Genomic DNA, 22,890 nt, shown 5'->3' on the forward strand with positions numbered 1-22,890 from the left:
CTGGCCTAGAAGGTATGAGATTCCTCCAAATCCCCACTCTCCACCTGGCAGTGCAGGTCATTACTATTAGGCTCACCACATGTTCTGTTGTGTTTATGTGAGCCAGCCAACCACTGATGCAAAGCCTGAAGGTTAGAACTGTTTCCTAGGCCAGATTGGTACCTGTATAAGATTGTTCATCATACCTGAGAACATCTCCTGAGGTAATCAAGAGCAGGAAGGCACAAGTCCATAGATGCAGATCCTGATCCTGGCACACAGTCACCCATCTCCTTACAATCTACTTCCCCTGGGGATAGGAAAAGCAGCATTAGGAAGGACAGAAGAAGAGAAACAAACATATCATTAGTTTTGCTTTTTCATTCAGTGTGTCCTAATGTCTGAATAGAATCAAGAAAACATCAGTTGTTTAATCTTACAACAGCCAGGTAATTCTCATACAAACAATACAGTAATAATGATCACAGTTTATACATTGACTTTTATATGAATAAATTAATAAATATATTACTTTTTAATAACTCTTTAGCAGAGTCTTTGGGAGTTCTTGTATCTTACAATCATCTTACACTGACTCCACTCTACTTTTTTCCTATGGGTGTATGAGTTAATTGCTCATATTCACCCTTTTCTCAACTAATATACTCATTTTTTCTATTCATTTGCACCCCAGTCCCCTAAGAAACTCTTCTACCATAAGTTGTTACTTTTAGTTTATTTACTCTTTAATTAACAGCGTTTTGCATTTTGTAATACAATATTTCCTTCTGCCATCTAATTCAGGTGTCAGGCTCTCACAGTTTCAACTGCATGATACTCTCAGGCTCTGCTGTCTCAGTATTATAGGTATTACCAATTCTGTGGCACCAGCAGACTCCTGCTTTTAGGTCAGCTTCACTAAGTGTACTAAATAAGCAGATCAGTTCCAAGGCATCCTGTTGCAGAGCTTCCCCCTGGATAATTCCATTCACTCCAACATTTTCCCTATCTGTACAGTCTGCTCTCCTCTGCCCTCAGGTGATGTTCTGCCCACCCTACAATACCTGGTTCATAACCACTTTTCCAGTTTAGCCAAATACTTCCCATTCAGTGCTAACTCTGAAGCTTCACTAAAAGCTTATATACATTAACTTTTTATTGCCTTTAAAGATATTTCTCTCATAAAACCCACAAGATAAATATTAAATCCTTTTATTAAATCCTAGTTTATTCTTTTACTACATTTATTTGCTTTTCCTATGCCCTTAAATATTCCCTCCATCATTTATTTTAAAGTTCTGTCTACTTTTGAGATCAGTCAAGTCACCCAGTTAAATTTGAATCTTTTGGTTTTGTGCTAAAATGCACATAAACTGTACTTTATTTGCTCTTTCTCAGTACTGACATATTCCATAGTTGTACTATCTTTAATAATAATAATTAAAAAAAATATCTTGCTTTTTGACATGTAACCATAAAGGTGAAAAGCTTATCTCATGAGAGGATGAAGACTAAAAAATACTAAAGACAGGCTTTTAAGTTCTCCAGAAGGAACATGAATTACTTCTACTGGTACTAGACACACAGTTTTGTTTCTCTTTTGTGGTAATAATTACAATTCCCGTTTGTCATCACAGGCTTAACTCTACTCCTGTTTAAATTGCTGTTAAAATAGCTTAATGAGATGAGAGTATCATTAAAGAGTAGATCTGTTGCATTTAGATGCTTCATTTAAATCAAAGAGTGTAACTTACTTACATGCCTGTATACCTCTGTGAAATAAGATATATATTTAAAAAAAAAAAAAAAAGCAAGCTCCATTTTACCAGTCATTAGAAGCTTTGTAATTTAAATAATAAAAAAAATAAAATCAATGACACAGTTCAATGAAAAGTGTCAAATTCTAATGATCAAGGCAAGCCAGGGAATATGAACATGTGGGCTGAATGACCCCAGATCATTTGCATTTGTCCTGATGTTTGGTGAAACATCACAATTACTCTACAGAGTCGACTTGGCATGCCTGGCATCCACTGCCTTCAGTAGCACACAAAAACTCCCTCATCATGGGGACAGGATGTTGTCAGCTGCAATGCTCATCATCTCACTGAAGGTTCAGCAGTGAACCTCCACTGCATGTGCCAAACTACTGCTGCTGACGTGGTAAAGGGTAAAAAAGAGACGTGGTTTTCACCACTAAATGTAAAACATACCCTGTTTTGTTGCAGACAACCATACTGTAACTGGAACAATGCCAGGCCATTTCTGAAATGGTTTTTGGGCTTGGTGGGATTTTTTTTTTTTTGTTAAACAAATACAAGGAAGTCCTGATGCAAATGAAGATGAAATGAAGCAGACATTTAATAGTGAGATGCTTCTTTGCTGCTGTAACAACTTGAAGAATTGAAAACATTAGAAATGTTTCTGAAATAATCCCTGGGCCTTGTTTTTTTTATTTTTAAAGGATTCTGGACTCAATTTTTTTCACTGCCCCTCTCTTCCCTACCACACTATGTATGACAGAACTGAATTCTTCTCTTCTGCGGGATCAAGTTTGAGATATCATGACTTAAAAGGATAAAAGAAAAATAAAAATACTTACCCAGTCCTTTTACAAACTTCATAAGGCACATAATATAACTGGTGGCAGCATTGGCAAAGACCTGGATGCTGTCTGTGTTTAGAAATGCTTCAAAGACATCAAACACAGGAGCCTGGCATTTCCCTGTGGAAATAAGAAGATGAGAACCTCCACCCCATCTCTCATAAAGGTGATTTTCCAACAGCTTTTCATCAATTTAATTGAATCTGAAGAATCTCTTCTATTCTGGGCAGAGACAGAAATTATCTTAGAAGCAAAACTTTCTCTTGCTCCTCAGGTAACTCATGCAGCCACTCAGAGGATTAATTAATACAGAATCCCTCCTTTGCCTTACCTAACTATGAAAAACACCAGCTTATGCCTGCCCAAATAGTAAGAGAAGCTTTGAACTCATGAACTCAGCTCCCAAGCTAACACTGTTAGGTGGAAGTTCTTGGCTTAGTTCTTGATAATTGCCAAGATGACAACAGTCATGTAGAAAACTTTTCTGTCTGTGCAGCAACAAAATAACCTTGCTGTTCCTAAGAAGCTTATAATCTTTAAAAGGTGTATGTATTTGCCTTTTTGCCATCAATCCGAACAGATCTGAAAGATAAAATTTAGGAGGAAAACCATATCCCTTACACGAGTTTTAACACTTAAAAATACCTTCTCATGGAACGAAAGAACATATTAAAATAATTTTCCCCTATTACCCAGTTACCATAAAAGCAAACATCCCTAGGAGGGATGCAGCATCATTGTTGCAGCAAACCTTTGTAATTGTAAGCAATTTGAAGCCTTGTGATCAAGTGCCTAGACAAACACTTGTCTTGATCATCACACTAACTTATTCTGATGAGTAGGAGCAATAGGTTTCACTTAGTAAGAAAGACAGTCTACATGAGATGTGGTTGCTTTCCTTTCTCTAGCAGAACAGTGACAAGCACTAAGCCAAACACAGTACTTCTGCACCACTGTTTTGCTCAAAATTACCCAAGAAGATTTGAAACATTTCTTTCTGATTCTGCTCATCCTCCAGAATCTAGCAGATAAAATGGCAGAACAGTATCTCTGCTCTCCTTCCCACCCCATCTAATAAGAGATACTTCAGTACAATCCTAGAGTATTTCCGTAATATTGCACTGTTAGTGCTAAGTGCCACTGCTCATGTAGGGCATTTAAATGTACTGAGTTAATTATTGTAACCACAAGGGATAGATCAAAAAGTCAGGACAGTAAGTCCTTACCCATAGAGTAATCTCCTACAAGGTACTCTTTAACCTCCGACTTGCTGCTGTGTACTGTTTCCAGGGCACTGAACAGGGGTCTCCATCCTGACTGGATCTGGGTAGAACACATTTCCACCAATTCTCCTATAGAAGTGACCACCTGGGGACATTGTAGGAGAGATTCAAATACAATAAAAAGCAGAACTGATACATAGATGGACATTCATAAGGAATGTGGATGGCTTTAAACAAATTCTTAGCTTTCACTATGTCAGCCTAAAATTTATTATTTTTTTTTAGATAATAAAAAAAGTCTTATTTAGTTTATTTAATTGCTTTAAAGCCAGGGGTACTGTCTCTGTGCTCTACCATAATGCTGCATTGGGTAGGCAGAGTTCTCTTGATTCCCTGAACATGATGAAAGGGCACTGTTCAAAGGGACTTTGGGAGATACTCTGAAGTGGACCAAGTATGCTCTGGAGACCATCGTTCTTACGGACATGGTAGGCCAGATACAGAGATTCTGATCGTGGCTGACTTGCCTGGTCTTGGACATCCTCATCACACAGCTCTAGCTGCATGATTCGCTCAAAGGGACGGAAAAGTGCCTCATTAAAGTGAAAATGAGAAGGCTCGTTCCAGTCCATCAGCACTTCAGTGAGGATATCGTGGATGAAGGAGACCGCCTTCCGAGAGACGTGTCTCTCCTTGTGACAGGCAGCCTGCAGGGAAAGGAGGAGTATTAGAGTCTGTTCAAGCAAAAAAATTGCTTTCAGTGAGACACTTTTAAGGGAGGCAAGCACTGTGTGCTGCTGAACCCCAAAAATCACTAATCACTAGGGAGCCCAGTGCAATGAAAATGGGAGAGCCAATACTGCCAAAGAAATGGATGAACGAGGCTCTGGGCCACCTGGAGTCCCACAGATGCATAAAGGTTTGCTTACAATTCAAAAAGCACAGAGCTCAAAATAAATAAAATAAATAATAAAGTCCAAAGAATAAAACTTATGCAAAATGTTGTCTTTTTTTCTACTGTGTGACCATTTTCCACCTCAAAAAGGTAGTTTCTGCATATATTCACCATACCTACCTATGCATGTATGAATGTCACTTTTTATTTGGCTCTTTATGGAATTTAAAATGAGAAGGTTCTCATCAGTTTTGGAAGAGCTATTAAAAAACTAAACACCAATAAATCTGGATATAAAGTTACTGCTTTGAGCATCTATGCAGATGGTGCTAAATTCTTTCCTTTCCTTGATGTTGGTCCTTCCCCGTAGTGCCTCATGTGCACTGAAGTCAACAAAAAAGACTGACCAGCCCTGCATTCTGAAAACATGAAAGGTACTTGAGTTTAAACTTGTTTGGGTTCTTAAAAGACTTTAAAATGTTCAAAACATGGATAGTATTCCAAGTGGTCTAAGGCTGACATCCAAAGGCAAGTGAGACACAAGTTTTCAAAATAAGGGGCTCTTAAAGCACAAACTAGAACTATTCTCTGCTATTTCTACTTCACCTAGAAGGATTCCATTGAGAATCCCCAATATCTGAATTCTGTTCTAAGATAGTCCATATATTTGATATGGCAATTTACTGAACAGCTCATCTTAAAACTCCAGGGAAGCAAGCTCCCAGTAGACCTGGGTAGATGACACCAGGTATCTCACCTAGCAAAAGAAAGTACTGCATGTTTATTGATAACCAGTGATACAAATCAATAAGCTCTGACAAGTCATGACACCAGCATTTTACAGAAAGTCTGGCTGAAAAAAGGTAATTTTCTATGACTGAAATCCATTTTGTGGCTGCTACTGGCATGTCACTGACCAGGGCTCACAAGCAAGGAGAAGGCAAGGGAGAAATACCACCATCATTCCAGTTGAGTTTGCTTTATGTGCATTCGTCCATAGGAAGACTGGCAAGGATGCAAACCTTGACTAGGAAAATAGGTAGACAGACTTTTGCAGTAGGTTCATTGTGTAGTGAAAAAACCTGAAGCTACCCTAAGTAAGAGGTTTTAAGTAACTCCTAGCACACTCTCCTTGGACTTTCCCTTTTCAGTTACTTAGGAGTGCACTCCTCAGTGTCAGTATTACAACATATGACAAGTTACATACAACACCCTAACAGGAGCGTAACCAGATTTTACGATGTTGAGGGTTGAGATACATCTTAAGAGCTATCAAGCCTTCTCCAGCTTTCTCAGCTTTGCCATCTCTTACACATATTCCTGTTTTCTCCCTTGCTCCTACCTCCACAAGGTGAGGAGCCACCAAGCTCCAGCAGCGCATGAGGTGAAGCAGCGGGCGAGATTTACTCCTCACTATTCTGAGCATGACATCACCAAGTCGGAACAAGTGAAGAGCACTTCTTCTGTCCTGGGTAGATTTTACTTCACCTACAAGAAAGTACAAGAAAATAAATGGGAGCTTAATAACAGCAGCTCCTCCATCTCCAGATGTCTATATTGAATTTAAATCAGGTTAGAAATTATTAGTATTAAGTCACAGGAGACAGGGAGAGTGGTGGAGAAAAAAAATAAAATTAACCAATGTAAAACATAGCCTATGTCTATGTAGGTTAAAGAAAAGGAGCTGTACCCAAGTTTTAGATACAACTTATTGGAAACACTTTATTTTGAGCTAAGTGATATTTTTTTGCAAACATTTTAAAGGCAAAAGCTGCAAAGCAGTGCAGAAAAGTAAAGCAGAGAGTTAAATAATTGGTAATAAGACCCAGAATAGAAGTTGCAAAAAACTTTGGTGACATCTACAGGAAAGAATGTAAAATGCAAATTATTTGGTTTTGGTTTGTACTTTTGTATTTCTTATAAAGCAGGGGATACGAAGTAAAAATGTGAGGAAATATTTTTCTATTCGTCAGCCGTAATACATATTGTTTCCTATTGAAAGGGATTCATATTCTGTTGCTCTTATAACACTTGCAAAGGCACTTTATTATCTCATATAAAATATACTGGTGCTTTTATGTCTAACAGATATAATCAGAGGGCATACCATTTTTAATATATTAAAAAATGCAATTAATTTCCCATTGTCACATTGACAATTTCAGTTGTCACATTGAAACTGATCAAACTGGAGACCTATACCAGCTACAATCCACATCTGCCACGGGACAGAATGAAGCCCATGCGACTAATGTAACTTCTAAAGGCACAGTACCAAGTTTAGAGAAGTATCTTTCAATCCTTCTGCTCTATTTGAGACTATTTTTACAGAAATAAAAACTTAAAGGCTTTTTACTGTAAGGCATATGCTCCACTCTGCTGAGGAAAAACAAGCATGACAAATCCCACTGCTTTATCTAACAGTGAACAACAAAACAGTTGTTTGCTATCACCTATTTTCTGAGCAATTCTGAGGCTATCCCACTGTTAAATGCCTAACTTAAATCCACTGTCTTAGGTCTACAAAATGAATGTTCCCATAATCGTTTCTTATCAGGTGTGGATATGGTCTCTGTCCTAAAAAAAACCACAAAAGACTCAACTTTTGACTCTGTAGGAATCAAAGGACTACTACAGAAAGATCTTATTAGACTAAATTCTGTGTTTTATTTTTACCTTGATATTTCAGTTGGAAAAATGAAAACTGTAGGGATACAAAGCAAGTCATGTAAGAAGTACAGTTGCACGTGAAACACAGTAAGGGAACTTCAGACAATTTACCTGGCATTGCTAGGGAGTAATCAACTGTATCTGTCACTGAATGGAAAAGCTGAGCCTGTGAGGCCTTCTTGAGCTGGTAGAGGAATCCTGCCAATGCCATCAAGTTTAACTTGTCAGCAGCATCTTCAAAGAGCCTACGAGTGAAAGAACAGAATCCAAATGAAAAAAAAAAAATAATGAGACGAAGACCTACATGTGTAGGTAAGAGGGAAAACCTTATCTGTACATGGCTGCTATGTGTTGCTTTTAGTGACACATAAGGTTATTAAGGCCTTTTTCATTTATACAGTGCTACAGAAAGATTTTGATCCAGAGGCTCTATTTATTGGTGGGTGGGAAGCAGAGTGCTGTAGGACCAACTAGAACCCTTCCAAGATTCAATTGCAGTACTAGAACAAGAAGTACCTTTTTCAAGGAATCAGTGCTTCCCCACTGGTATATATTAATGGTACAAGCACTTTCTGAAACAGTAATAAAAAAAACCCAGAGAGAATATGCCCTGTCCTCACAACACAGATCAAAGCTTCACTGACTTTAGAGTTACAACAGTTTGCTCCATCTGAAGTTACAACTCCTTACACAAAAAACAAATTGAAGCCTTAGACCTGAAGTTGCTGTCCCTGAATTACTATTTAAGACTATAAACAAAAGTTGTTTTTTTACAGTTGCAATGAGCTCTTAAGACTTCAGAGTTTTATCTGTATCCTTAAATCAGTACACTTATGCTTATGTAGGAGGTGGGTTTCACAGAGATCACAATAAAACTTAGCATGGTGCAGCTGTAAGTTGACACAAATATGATTTTCTGATATTACTTTTCATGAAAAACTCTCTATAGTCCTGGAAAAATAGAGATGGAGTCATAATGACATTCACACTGGAGTAATAGTACAAAAATCAAACGCACATAATTAAAAATTACAGTACTGCTATTCTCTAATTATCAGAAGGAAGTTGTACTGTGAGCTTCTTGAATAAAAGGTGCTTTCCATGCACAATGTCAAACTCAACTCACTGTGCATTTCTTTTTCCTATGAATTCACAAATAATGCCCTCCTATGGGCAGAGGTCAAGAATGCAAAATGTGAATTGGAGAGAAAAGGGTATTGCAGAATAACAGAATAGTAATTATTAGAACAATTTGCATGCATTAGAAGCATGCAAATCCAGGAAATTTTTAACTCTAGCCTGGGGTGCCAAAAGACTAACAGAAATAGTGAAAACATCTTTGACATATCAGCCTGCAGACTGTTGCAGGGACATTTAACCCAGCCATTCTGTGATCATGCTTGGTGTCCCTTCCTCCCTCTGGGCATATCGGGGCAGTCTGACAAACTGTCAGGACAGGACACCCACTTATTTTGTCTGCTTTAATGAACACAACAGGCTCATTCATATTCAAGCAATAAACCCACCACTCTCAGAATGTACTTGATTTACTTGACATATTCACTGATGTCCACAGACATATTCAGCTCAGAACCTGCAGGTACCAGGGCAGGTACTGCCAAGATGCAGAAAACTAGGCCTTTTAGGAACTGCTGATTGTGATGCACACACAGTTCTCTTGTAAAACTCAACTTACGCAAGTGGCTACAACAAAGATCAGGCCCCAGTGCACCACAGAAAGGTCTATTTTTGTTGTTTTGGGAAGAGAGATTCTGGTTCCTGACAATACTGCTTTTACCTGTCGGCTTGTGTGGAGAGTGTGAGAACAGCCTTGGCAGCACTGGTCCCACACAGCAGGCTGCCTCCACGGAAGTCAAAAGGTCTGCCCTTGCTGCTCTCCTTGATGAGTTCCTGGATAGAAACTGGCTGAATGACAGGATTGCTGCTGAGGGTGGTGTCCTGCTCGGGTGTCAGTGCCTGGGGAGTCTCCCCAGGCTCAGAGTCTGGGTGCAGCCCTCCTGGCACCTGCTGTGACTGGGTGATGGTAAGGGAGGGCTGGGAAGCACCATCACTGAAGTGGGTGTGCTCCAGCGTGCTGATGTACTCGCACACTCTGAGAACAAACAAGAGAAGCAAAAGATGAATATAACCCTCAAAACGACATCTCCTCCCCCCAATAGTCACCAGGCACACTGAAGAAACACTTGGGTCTGTACTCCAGAGGTGAATCAGAAGGACAGCACAAGTACAACTCTAGACCATAGTCTATTAACTGCAGCAGTAGCGGATCAAGAGTTGGACTTGATGATCTCTGAGGTTCCTTCCAACCCAGCCAATTCTATGATTCTATGAATGTGAAAAGCAACTTACATGGAAACCTGCTGCTGATTCTCAGGCACTGATTTCTACAATCTCTAGCTCTCAGACTACACACAGACAACCTGTCTTCTTACATCCCTTTGTCTCCCCTCATGCTTTGATAGCAAATAGTTCAGCGGGCAAAAAACCTATTTGGGTTCCTGGGTCTGCCACAGTCTTCTGGTAATGTGAAAGTTCCTCAGTGCTGATTTTGTTTCTGAATAGTGGTGAAAAACAGCACTGTTTTTTTCTCTTACAGACACTGGCAATTAATTCACTCTGACACTGTTTATACAGAGCACTCCAAGACCATGTAAAGTCCATTTTCTCAGCCAGTTACTTTAAGGCAACATGGTACAAATTCTGTTTATTTTGGGAAAGATGGTGAGTACCTGAATACATGAGGCCAACAATCCTGATTGTGGCTTCCCATCTCCAGGCCCACGTTAAGTACTGCATCCATACACAAAACATGAGCAGTATGCAGGCAGACTCCCTGCACTTTTCCCATCTGCTCCAGTTTCTGCTCCACTTTCTGTTTCACTGCAGCATGAAAAAATAAAAGGAAATAAAATGCAACAGATTCTACAGCTTTTAGATAAACACTCACTTATGTATAGGGTGATGACAAAGGTAGATGGTCTGAAAGCTATAAAGAAACATGGATCTTACACGAAAAAACAAATTAGAGAAACTAATTTCTTCCTAATAAATATACGGTAGTTTTAAAATTAGAATCCCTTTTGATGGATCTTATATGAATGAAAAAAAATAAAAATCAAAGCCAAATTGACATCTTCCACCGTCAAAATCACATCTTGTTGCACACAGAACAGATGCAGATTGCTATTGATATTATATGTTTCTCTTTGGAGCTGGATGGATGGGTATAATTTATTTGTACCACAACCTCCTTTGCTATGGTAGAAAAAAAGTTTGTGGATATCACTCTATTTCCATACAAAAGGTTCATCAAAAAGCTTTTGTTAATGGATCTTCATGTCAAATCAAAACTAATCCTGAGATGAACTACAACCATCTGGACCTCCTTTTTCCTAAGTATCTCTGGAAAGCCTAGTTTTCATGCTGACTTGGAATGGGAAAAATATTTGGAGCTTTTCAAGCTTTTGTAAAGTAGATCAGTTGGACTCTGGCCACCACCGCTGCCTCCTTTTTGCTTCAGTGTGGCCCAGCCAACTCACTTCAGTCATATCTAGCAGAGTGGTCAAAAGCTAGTTTGTGCTCAGGCCTACTTAGTTTTGTTTTCTCTACTGGGACACCAAACATAAGTGCCAAGCAGGCTTATTTATGCCACACTTTGTTTTGTTATGGGCTTGATGTTATCAGACACATTTTATGTTCTTCTCCAGACAGCCACTGGACACTCCCACGGGGTCTGAAGTAGTGCTATAGAGATGCAGAAATTTTTACATGGAATACATATATATAATTTTTTTCATCTAGCTTCATTTAACCTAATTTAGAAACAATTTTAAGTATCTGATGATGACAAAAGACAGCCAAGGATGTATACACAAGACAGGGAGAAGGATGCAAACTCAGCTTATATTACCAATCAACATGTAAAAAATATGTGCTAGTATCACAAGGCTTAAAAAGTGTCCATTTAAAAAATGCTGCTGGCTTATCTGTTGTTCCACTGATTTGAGATCTATATAAACACAATCAGTGTGACAATTTCAAGAACGTAGGACAGGAGGACGTGTGCTGAAGCCTCTAGATACACACCTCATATGCCTACAAATTGAGTGGTGCACAGAAGTGACATTGCCCTCTGTCTTCTTCATATGTGCAGCAAATACTTTCCAGTTGCATCTTCACAGGCAATATGAGATAAGGTAGGTAATTTAATCGAATAGTTACCTTGAGCTATAGTATCACTGGGCTCTTGGATTTCTTTTTCCTCTTTCTCTTCTTGGACACAGGAGGCAGCAGCCATTTGGGCAAGAGCAGATGCACAGTTAGCAGCAACTCCTGTAAAACAACAATACAATTACTGTTTAACCAGCATTTCCTTCCCAGTCCCATGCAATCTTGACAAAAGTTTGTACCAAGGATGTGTTGGCTGGATATGTCTATGCTGTATGGGGAGTCCTACAGTCCAGGTTCCTATCCAAGACTGGAACAGGATACCACTTTTCCCACTCTCAAACTCCTTCAAGGAAAGTTACCATCCTATTTTGAGTTTGCCCTGGCATCCCACATGCAGCAGTACCTAGAGCACAGCTCAGCCGGGCTGCCCTCCGCAGCCCATCCAGGCTCACACAGATGGAGTCCTTCTCCTTTTGGTTCTGCTCCTTGGCTCCTTCTGCTCCCAGGATGAAGGCCAGCCCCTTGGAGCTGCCTGCCATGCGGCCAGTCAGTGGTGTGGACAAAGTGTCAATCAAGTTCTTCCAACAGCCAATTAAAAGGTATCGGGCAAAAGCAACTCCTGGAATGAGAAATGCATTACCATTGCTACTACTGGAAAATGACACAAGAGCATCTTTATCATCAGTGGCAAAAATCAAGTCCTATTTGTTGTCTGCATGCTGGATCACCAATTCACATGTAGGATGTACTTCCTCCAACCCCTACATTCTAAAGTTCTAAAACACAACCTGAATATGCTTACAGTATATAACAACCCACTGTTGGTAATATGCTTGTGCTTATAATATAATCTTAAATACCTGCAACAACAGAATCGTCTGTCTTCTGGTTTTGGGAAAGAGGAGATTGAGCTGAAGCAGATGCCATCAATTGGCCACCAATTGCACTGCTTTCCAGGCCATCAATGTCTGCCAGAACATCAAAAAATAACAGATTACTATTTGACACACAGATGGTATAAATAAAACATCTCCTACTGGCTCTTAGTTCAGATAAATACTGGTGCTCCTGACTTTTCAGGCACGCTTTTTAGATGTTGTTTTCTGGATGCCTTCTGAAACCTTGGCATAAACATGAACTGTGGCATCTTATGCTTCACTGAGAAAAACAAATGTTTTCTTGAAAGGGGAAATATTCCAATCTCAAAAGCTGTCCTCCCCCACCCCACCAAAATTACACAGTAAACAGAACTCACAGCAAAGTTTGCATGGGCTTTCATACAGTCCATACCTTCCCACACTCTTAAATCTCCATGTTTATTAGTATAAACTTTCAAATCTTGCTAAATCACATAATAAGATGTTCCCAGAACTCAGACTTGAGTCCTCAAGATACTCTGGGATCCTATATTCTAAATGCAATTTTTAGCAACATGTGTAGGTTCAGCCTCAACAAAAGAAATACCTTTTCTCCTACACAACAAATACCAGATTCTGACAGAGCATTTAATGTCAGAGGCATCAGGTTGATTTCCTTTCTAGCAGCCCCTGTCTGTTTCTTCTACCCATACTTCATGGCTATTGTTCTTCCAAAGTGTTTCTTTACAAACAGCAAAAAACTTTCAGAGCTGTCCCCTTTGATTACCAGTTAATGGCATATCTGAAGCTCATTTTCTCCTTGCACACACAATTTTAATTACCTCTTTGTAATCACAGTTTACACATTCAAGCAGACAGTGCATTTACATCAATAGAGTATCAAAGGCAACCTGCTGCCTCTCAGCTGATACCATTTGTTTTTTTGCCAAATGAACCTAACAACTGTTTTTAAAAATTTGTTAGAGGTGCTCCAGCTTTTCAATTTCTCAGCTTCTCTCCAGTGCCATTTGGCCTATCCTTGACAAAGCACAAATCTGTACCAAAGGGAGCCCCCATCTGTGAAAGGCTTCCAGAATCACACACAGTCATTTATATTTATACTACACTATAGGCACACTGAAACAGTTTTGCCTTGTCACCAAGAAAACAGCAGCCTTACTGCTTATCATTGTCGGGTACCAACTCTACCAGAACTGAAGCTGACAGAAGTAAGAGAGGTTTTGGTTCAGTGCACAAACCTACTCTCCCTGTCTCCCAGGCCCAGTTTTTGTTGTGGTTTTATTTCCTTGTTTGTTTTGGTTTTTGTTTGTTTGGTTTTGTTTGCTTTTGGTTTTTTGTTTTCTTAAACTCAGCTTTCAAAAGCTTTCTGTCTGACCCAAAACAAATACTTAAGTACCTGCTGCAGTTAAGCCTGCATGAAATATCAAGATGTTGCATGATGACATGCTGTGCTGTATGCAATGCAATACAAGCAACATGTTGTAGTAGCTTGTTTTAGACATAATACAGTACTAACCAGTCAGCATGGTGATAAGTGGAAGGCTGTGCTCTTCAGGGTTTCCCCAGTATCCAGCTTCCCCTAGCATGTTCCTTTCTAGTACCTGCTGGTACAGTTCTTCAACCCAGGCCTGGGAAAAGACCATCAGCACTCCACTAGACTGGACCTGCTTCATGAACTCTTTCTGCAGAGAACCATAAAAGCCAGATATAAATTAGCAGTAAGCTTTACAGAATGAGCCTCAGGCCCTAGATTACTTCTGAGCATAAGGGAATGAAGTAGAAATCAACTGAACAAAAAAAAAAGAATCAACTGATGATTACAAGGTCTCTAATAGAGAGGAGAATGACACGAACAAGGAGCTTTCCCTTCTCTTACTGCACTTCATGCACGGTGTAAATCACAAAGACAGCTCTTGCACAGAGGCAATAGGACATGCCCATATCTCCCCATTTCCACAAGGCAGAGGTAGGATTTCAGTTCAAACAAAAACAAGTTTTGGCATCTATTGCCTGTCCAGCAATGAGGCTGTTCTGCACTGAACAGTCACCAGAGATGAATTGGGGTCCAATTAGATATCTCAACTATTTTCAATAATACTTCTTAGGTCATGCCCAGGCCTGTTGTGCAGTGCTGCAGTGTCACAGGTTTGCTCTTGCAGCTGCTGAAGAGCTGATGATGGTATTAAAAAACCCACTTGCCTTTGAGGTCTTCTGGAATATAAGTTCCCTTACGTGGGAAGCTCTGCAATAATGGTACATTTTTAGAGGTTTGTTTGTTTGTTTTTCATTTTTTTGTTCCATGCATCGCCTTTTTTTTATTTTTAGGAAAACTTTGAAATTACTTCTCTTGGGCAAATTAGTTGAAAAACAGATTCGTGTTTTATAACTCCCACAGCTTTCAAAATTATTTTTAAAAAGCCAAAGAATATGAGGAATCCTAGGTGCCACAAAAATCATCAGCTCATGATACTAGCACCTAATTATTTTAAACTCTAACTTTTCATGTCTTCATGTGTGTAAATTCAAAGCAAGCATTAAAGCAAGAAATATGTCACTATGCTTAAAAGTATTTGAAAAATGAAGGCATATCCCTTCATAATATGCATAAACAATACATTCTCTATCACATGATGCTAATGAAGATGAGTTCTGCAGACAGAGTATCCATCAAAATGATTGCTAATTTAATGATAATCAGTAAGCAGCATTTATTCTCCCTCCCAAATTACAGAGAAGATGTGTAATTCAGATGCATGGCATTTATCATGCAAGATTCATAAAGCAGCTTAGAGAGCGCTTCATTTGCAATTATTATTTCTCCACTTAGCAAGCACCTTGAAAGCTTTATGTGTGGGCTGTTTTATGTGAAAGGAAGAAAAACATATATATTTTTACAGTTCCCCATATTCCTAAACTCACCAGCAACACAGGGGCTTGGGCAGGTTTCTTCCTGTAGTAATCTGAGTTGACCAGTTTTAGGTTCAGCAGCAGAGTGTAATGTGAGACCATGTAGAGACTGTCTGCATTCATCAGAGTCTGGAAGCTGAAATTTAGGTTTCCCTCAAATCCTGGTGAGTGCATCATACCTAACAAAAACACCATGTGAACTCTTGTACTTTACACAGATTTTGCCTGGGGATAAAAAAATATCAGAAACTAACCCTAGCATTTCAGCAGCAACAGATTGCTAGAATAGTTAATGAATCACCAATAGAAATGATTGTACTAAATGTACTAGAATAGGGAATAGAAAAGTAGTTCATCTAGAATGAAGTGCTGCAAGGCAACTGAACACTCCAATCACAGTCCAGCAAAGCAACATGCTAAATTTAAATACATAAGGACAACTAGCATTCATTGGGATGAATGCCAGATAAAAAGCATAGGGCAGGATACATCTGCAATGCCAACTGGAAAGAGGAAGTGGAAAGGAGAGAGGCAAAGCCTGCATATTTAACTGAGCATACATTGCACCAAATGGTGCTAATTAGTGTGACAGCCATTTATACCCCAAAGTTAATCTGTCCTGGTGAAGTGAGTTGTTGGATGGGGACTGGAGCGCTCAGCACCTTGCAGAATCAGGCAGTAATCATCATTTTCTCCATGATCAAGAGTTAAGTAGAAAAATATTTGTGTCCAAGCTGGATGGAACTCATTACAACTCCAAGCCCTATTTACTTAATACAAGACCTGCTTTATAGATAGCTGAGCACATGCAGTTCTGTCAGACTCCTAAGCTGCCTGTAAGCACTCAGTACTCCTGAAAACACTATTTGCACGAAATGACTATGCCCAGTGGCACAACCCCTTCTCCCCAGGTAGAATGGACAGCACATATATTTTCCTCAGAGTTAGCAGATCTATTATTGAAAAACATAAATCAAGTATTAGCAATGCCTAATTGAATCCCCATGATCTGTAGTTTGAGCCATGAAAAAAACAAGTGTTGGACACTCTCCCTCATGGCCCACAATATTTCATGGGTTTCACATCAGCTGTGAAATACATTCCTATAATGTCAATTACGGAAGATTAAGGAGTAAGCTTTATCATAGAGGAACATTTGAAATGAAACAAAAAACAGCTTCTAAGGTTAGTTACATGATGAAGTAAAGCTGTGTTTGTTAACTGCTGCAGTGGTTTATGGTGAATGTATTCCTATCACCATAAAGTTCACGCCTCTTCTTAGACAAAATGCAACAAACCATTTACATTAAAAAAAAAAATAAAAATCCACACACAGAAAAGAACCAAACGTTTTTCTTGCCTCGTGAGGGTTTGAAAGCTCTGTGCTGCTGCCTTCTTGGACTTTCCACTGTCGTCACTTTGGGGGCGTGGATAACGTGAGTAACTGTTTGAGGGCGGATTTAGAAAGAGAGTAACTGTTCCAGGATGGGTCTAAAAAATGAACAGCTGGTCAAGGGAGCAACCTTTGTGGAAGACGGGTGATAGGGCTGGCCTCAAACCATACCCGGATGGGTTGGGTGTGTGCTTGGGGTAGATTTGTCATGGTGAACATTAACAGTGAATTACTTAGTCCCAAAAATGCAACCATGTGCTTGAAAGCAGCCTGTGAACAGCTCCAGTGGCTCCCTCACTACTAGAAGTGAAGATGTATCTGCACGCTTTGTTGGATGGAGGATCATGATATTGATGCAGCTAGAGTATATTGATTTGATGTCTTATCTCTCTGAAATACGTACCTTGGGGACTACAGTAGTAAAAAATTCAAGGCAGAGAGGTATATAAAAGAAAAGGAAAAAAAGCCCAGTTTATTTAGTATTATTTTTTAAAATCTGCAACGCCTTGTACAAGACTACAATTAAAAAGGGAGGTACATAATTGCTGTTACACTATTACGTGCTATTACTGCACATAATAGTGGCAAGAGTGTGTAATTGAGTGCCTAAAAGTGTTTGGGAAAAATATAGTCCCTAATTTCCTCTAAAATATGAGAAAATAAACAACTACATTTGAGAGATGCTGGAGATCTCAAAAGCAGATTAGCTGAGGCATAAAACTGCAAAGATGCTTAACAACATAAAAATTTGCTTCTAAAAGCTACAGAATCAAAACTGAAAAGAGGTGCTAAAAATGTTTGCTATGATTACTCATTCAACACAATGGCACACATTTTTTAGAATTAATGCCTTGACACTGCAGTTCATAAGAATAACTATGTCTCAATTAAGAGAACTGATCATCACCTTTAATTGTAAAATTCTGCCAGCTGCAATAAACAGTGAGGTTAACACACTGTCTTAACAGAGTCAACAGTTAATTTAAATTGGTCAGGAAAAAGGAGTTCCTGAAAAGTTGCAAACTTACTGTTTTATGAAACTCAAGATAATGTTGAGTGCTTTTAGATAATTCAGTATTTTTTAAGATAGACATCACACTCTGGTGTCACTAAGGAACTTTTTGGCATTGATTTTATCTAGAAACAAAGAGGAACTTTCTGAGGAAAGATGAAACCCAACTGACCTCCAAATCTTCATTTCACTAGAATTCTGCTTAGCTGGCTTCATTTTCCCCATGCTTACACTCTCATGCCAGTGTCACAAATTTCTACCTCCCTTCAATGCTTTTCAATCCTAGAAAAGTTAGTAATATTATAATATTATTTAAGGACCTAGTTTGTAGGAAAGACTACTAAGTTATAGCTAGTGTTTTTTTTCCCTTCAAGTGTAAGAAAATGAAACAAAGCAGTAAATAAGGCTTCTCAGAAACACAAAAATACAACTTCTGTACTGGCTGGTCTCAGAACTGCACCTGTCTCTTTTCTCAACTGGAACCTTAACCAACACTCAAATTTCCTAATGCAATTTTCAGGTATTATACATGAATATATGTTTTTAGATACAATGAATAGACCAGTTCCTCTAACTTGATCACCTAATTTGTGTCTTGAATTGTTGGTGCTCATGAAGGAGTTTTGAAGCAAGGACTCAAATGTTGCCTATGGAATCGGATCAAACGGGTGACTCAGAAGCTCTCTGTGGGGTGTTCCTACCCCAGATGTATTTCAACTTCAGCAAGTCCTCCTTTGTACAGGTCTTCAAACTAACACCTCTCATTGACACAGGAATGAAGTCCTCACCTCAGGAGGACTGATGGAATTGTGCTGAAGATCTGAAGTACAAGGGACTGGATTTCAGCTGGTCTGTCTCATTCCAGGTGTCCAACTGGAATGTGATGTGAATGGAGATCTTGTGAGAGCATAAAGTTACACCTTAAGGTAACAGCCACAGCTCTATGAAAAAAACAGGATACCTCTTCCAAGCTCCATTAATAGAGTAGCTTGCTACTGTAATTTTTCATTATTCCTTATTGAGAGGCATCCTTTAAGAATACTTCACCAAATCAGACTAGTTACATGATACACATATTTAAATACGTGTGTGTGTGGGGCTTTTTGAGGAAAGTGAAAGGCCTTTTCTAACTCAACAGTCTAAGACTAGGTATCTTTTCAAAAGATATGTACAAACCAGAAATTACGGACTTAATGCAGAAACTGAGTGATACTCATTCATCTTTCTCACTGTGTTAGTTGAATTAAAATAAAAGCCATGTTCAGCCTTAAAATCTGTAAATCTGCTAGGTCTACCTCTACCAAAGCTTTAAAACATGGATAGAACAAAGAGAAAATAAGTGGTACACTCATGCACAAGCGAACTCATGCACAAAAATTTGAGCTAGAGTTCTAGTCCTGGCCTTTTGGTGTAACCTCACTCACAAGGCAAAAAAAAAAATCCCTTGTGAAAGAGAAGATAGTTCTGAGTGTCTTAATTTGGAATGTAATTAATGTCCCCCTCCATTCTGTGACATAATATGGCCAATGCTCCTTAAGAATGTCATCTACCATCTTTATGAATTAGGGCTTACTTGGGCAGCATTCAAACAGGATATCTGTAACATCAGCTTATTCCCCCAGTTTCATATATAAATTATGCTGCGTAATGATGGGAGGTATCCCTTCTGACTCTATATGAGTTTAATGTGTGTGAGACAACACGAATGAATGAAGCAATGATTAGGAGAGGAGAAGTAAGGAAGGCAATTGCGGTAAATTAAGTTAAAGAAGCAGAGAATTGTATTTAAACAAACATTTCCACTTCGACCACTGTCAGGAAAAAGCAACCCTTCTAAAGTATATATTTACACACATTTTAAACATCCTATCAACAGGACAAACTAGCTCCTGCATGGTGGGTTTTTGTTTTGTTTTATTGACCAAGTCAAGACCCCAAAGGTCTTGCAGGTATTTAATCTCCTGAAAGGTAAGATCTTAAACTGTTTTTCACTTGGGCTGGACTTTGAGCTTTGCATTCCCAGTAATGATAGAATGCAGTATTAAGAAACAAAAAACAGTGAAAAAGAAATTGCTCCTCTTTTCCCTTCAAGAGCTTACTGCTGTGGAAATTTTGTTACCGTCTTTGTAAGGCTGGCATTACTAATAGTAATGAAATGATGTAAGCTACTTAGCTCTCTCAGAATAGGTGACATTCCTCCCCACACCCCTTTCATCCTAAGGGGTAACCCAAACCTCTCTTTGGTAACAGCACATATAAATCTTCTCAACAGAACTTCACAAACCTGTGATGAGTTATCTCGTCAAAATCTGATTTTTCTGTTGACTGAGGATGTAATCCATATCCTTTTAAGAGTTAATGGATTGACCTCCATTTCAATCAGTGCCTGCATATTCATTTTAATTTGCCCTGACTGAAGTGTGCTGCTGTGGAGGAATCTGCTCTGTAAGGCACAAACCTCCTTACTCTGGATATGTTCTCTCAAGGTGGAATCCTACAAGAGTACAGTGTGCATGCAGGTTAGACAGTAATTATTTGCTTGCAAACCTGAGCAGAAGGTTGAAGAGAAGCTCTGCAGTGCTCCATCCACCTCCTCTATGCTGGGAAGAGCTATAAGCCGAGGAAGAAGAGCTTCAAGTGACTGGATAAACAGCCGTGCACTGTGCTGGTCTGCTTCTTGGTTTTTCAGCAATTTCAGAGAGAGAGCAGCAGTACGTAAGGATCTGTGACCTGGACAATCCCGTGGTGTCTGCTCCTCATCAGCCAGGGAGCAATTGTCAGAGCCTATGTCTGAGACATCTGACCTTCCTGAGTCTTTCTCTGCTGCCATGGAATACTGATCACATGAATCAAACTCTGTCCTAGAAAGGTCCTGGTCATCTACACTGAAATTACTTTCACTGTATCTGGATCCATAGGACCGGGTCTTGCAATCAACTGATAAAAAGTTAGTTATATCTGGATAGACTATGGTGTGGCTTCTCTGAACAACATCTGGCTGGTCAATGGTTTCTGACTCTGGTTCTCTATAATGAATCTCTTTGCTCTCGTGTCCAGCTGGAGAGGGCAGTGAGATTTTCTGACTCTCTGGATTATCCTCTGGAGTTGTCTGTCCCATGTCCCCTTCCAAAGTGGTCTGACCAGTGTCTGTGGTAACACTAATGCTAATATCAGGACTCTTCTCATTTCCTGATTCCCAGGCAGGATTTTCTGAGGACAGGATGCGTCTCTGCCACCTAAAGTCAGCATCATTGATCTCCATGGAGTCCCTGCTGGTCTCACTCCCATCCTTCAGTTCTTCTAAGCGCTGGAGCAGCAGCTGGATCTGCTCTTCACTAAGACCCCTCCCTTGGCTCAGCTCATCTAGTGCTCCAAGCAGGGCAGAGACGCAGGACACTGAAGCATAGCATGCTTCAATACCACCTTTAATGCAAGCTTCTGTCATGCCATCCATGATACTGCAATTAAAACAGAGTTTATGTAAGTGATGAAGCACACATAGTGAGAGCATGTCACTGTCATCCAATACTATCCCTTCATAACTTTCCTTCATAAGGAAAAAAGAAGTCAAGTTATCCTGTATGATTTCTGAGATAGACAACTGATATTAGAACAGGATATCTCATATGGACATGGTTGTCTTGTAAAGGGAGTCCCAACAAGAGAAACAGTTACTCTGCATTTGTACCAGCACACACAGCATGTTTTCTCTTCCAGACAACCACTTACACTGGAAAAAAACCTTCAACACTCAACTGACACTAAATTTAAGCCATCTGTGTGCTTAAAATTGTTTCATCTACAAGATATGGTCTTTATAAGAACAGAAAAACCTTCTTTCTCAATCTGAGAATGTTTACATTTTCAATTACCTTTGACTTCATCTTGGATGGAACAAGTCTTACTTGCTCTATGTAAGCACACAGTTATTTCCTTGCAAGCCTAGGGACCCAAACCCAAGAATTTCCTAGAATCATAGAATGGTTGGGGTTGGAAGGGATCCTAAATATCACCTAGTTCCAACCCCCCTGTAGGGACACTTCCCACTAGATCAGATTGCTCAAGGCACCATCCAACCTGGCCTTGAACACTTCCAGGGAGGGGTCAGTCACAATTTCCATGGGCAACCTGTTCCAGTGTCTCACGACCCTCACAGGAAAGAATTTTTTCCTAACGTCTAGTTTAAATCTCTCCTCTTCAAGGGAAGATTTCCAGTTATAAACCATTATATCTGGGAATCCTGTCAAATTCTACCAGGTAGCATCCATGCCTTCACAAGCAGGCCCAGACAGATGACAAACCATAAGAGCTTTTATCACTCCTTCCAGTTTCACAGATTATTTAGCCAGGGAGATCTCCTGGCTTATGCTTCCGAAGGTGCAACTGTTTAAGGGTCTTGTGTGCACAGGTTTAAGAGAGAAGAGACTAAAGGAGGAAACAAAGCATACAGCTTGAGAAGATCCAGATGGGACTTCCTTTTAGAAATAGACTTCTTCCTGGATTCTGACTCAGAAGAGCAAGGCCCTGCCAAATCACAAAGCCTTCGAGGACTGCCAAGTATCTGAAATGAAAGGAAACAGAAGTTAAAGGATTACCTAACCATTATTTAAACACAATAAATGAGTCATTTTTCTGTCAAGCCCTGGAACACATGGCAGCAGTACCATCATTTCTCAGAGCAAAGGAAAGCAGCACACTGATATTCTACTTATTAAAGCTCCCTGCTCTCCTTGTAAAGGCAGAAAAGCAGATAGAGAAGAGCAGAATATTCGATAAGAATCACGTACAGAACGTTCTCCAGTGCTTTACATTTTCAACTGATGCAGCACACAAGACAATCTTTATGCCTAAGTACAGAACAAGTATCTTGCATTATATTATTTACTAACGGGGCTTTTCTTTTTATTCACCTAGTCACAAAATAATAGTCATGCAAAGATAGGCAAAGTGATTCCTTCTGACTCAGTCTACTGGGTGGTGTCCTGTTAATGCCCACCAGGAAGTTAAAGAAGATTTTACAAACAAGCCCATAGTAATGAGCAGAAAGAGGCAATGGATATGTCCTGCAGAAAAAAACATTAGACCAAGCTTTTCTTAAAAAGGAAAGAAAAAAAGAAAGCTTTTATTTCTTGTCATC

At 39.4% G+C, this 22,890-nt stretch overlaps 1 protein-coding gene across 4 annotated transcripts in view; it reads right to left on the reverse strand.

Moving 5' to 3' along the window:
- ARFGEF3 (ARFGEF family member 3) overlaps positions 1-22,890 on the reverse strand; it is an 80,048-nt gene that overhangs the window by 14,001 nt on the left and 43,157 nt on the right. For all 4 annotated transcript variants that reach the window (XM_071740779.1, XM_071740778.1, XM_071740777.1 and 1 more), the window contains 15 exons: positions 22,202-22,314; positions 20,301-21,211; positions 15,361-15,527; positions 13,958-14,123; positions 12,424-12,531; positions 11,967-12,182; positions 11,615-11,725; positions 10,123-10,273; positions 9,171-9,485; positions 7,484-7,617; positions 6,045-6,190; positions 4,335-4,514; positions 3,811-3,952; positions 2,582-2,704; positions 186-289 (listed from right to left, as the gene is read on the reverse strand). In XM_071740779.1, coding sequence (XP_071596880.1) covers positions 186-289; positions 2,582-2,704; positions 3,811-3,952; positions 4,335-4,514; positions 6,045-6,190; positions 7,484-7,617; positions 9,171-9,485; positions 10,123-10,273; positions 11,615-11,725; positions 11,967-12,182; positions 12,424-12,531; positions 13,958-14,123; positions 15,361-15,527; positions 20,301-21,211; positions 22,202-22,314 — 3,087 coding nt within the window. The remainder of the gene's footprint in view (positions 1-185; positions 290-2,581; positions 2,705-3,810; positions 3,953-4,334; positions 4,515-6,044; positions 6,191-7,483; positions 7,618-9,170; positions 9,486-10,122; positions 10,274-11,614; positions 11,726-11,966; positions 12,183-12,423; positions 12,532-13,957; positions 14,124-15,360; positions 15,528-20,300; positions 21,212-22,201; positions 22,315-22,890) is intronic.

This window comes from Heliangelus exortis, chromosome 3 (assembly GCF_036169615.1).
Source record: "Heliangelus exortis chromosome 3, bHelExo1.hap1, whole genome shotgun sequence".
In the NCBI taxonomy this organism is placed as follows: Eukaryota; Metazoa; Chordata; class Aves; order Apodiformes; family Trochilidae; genus Heliangelus; species Heliangelus exortis.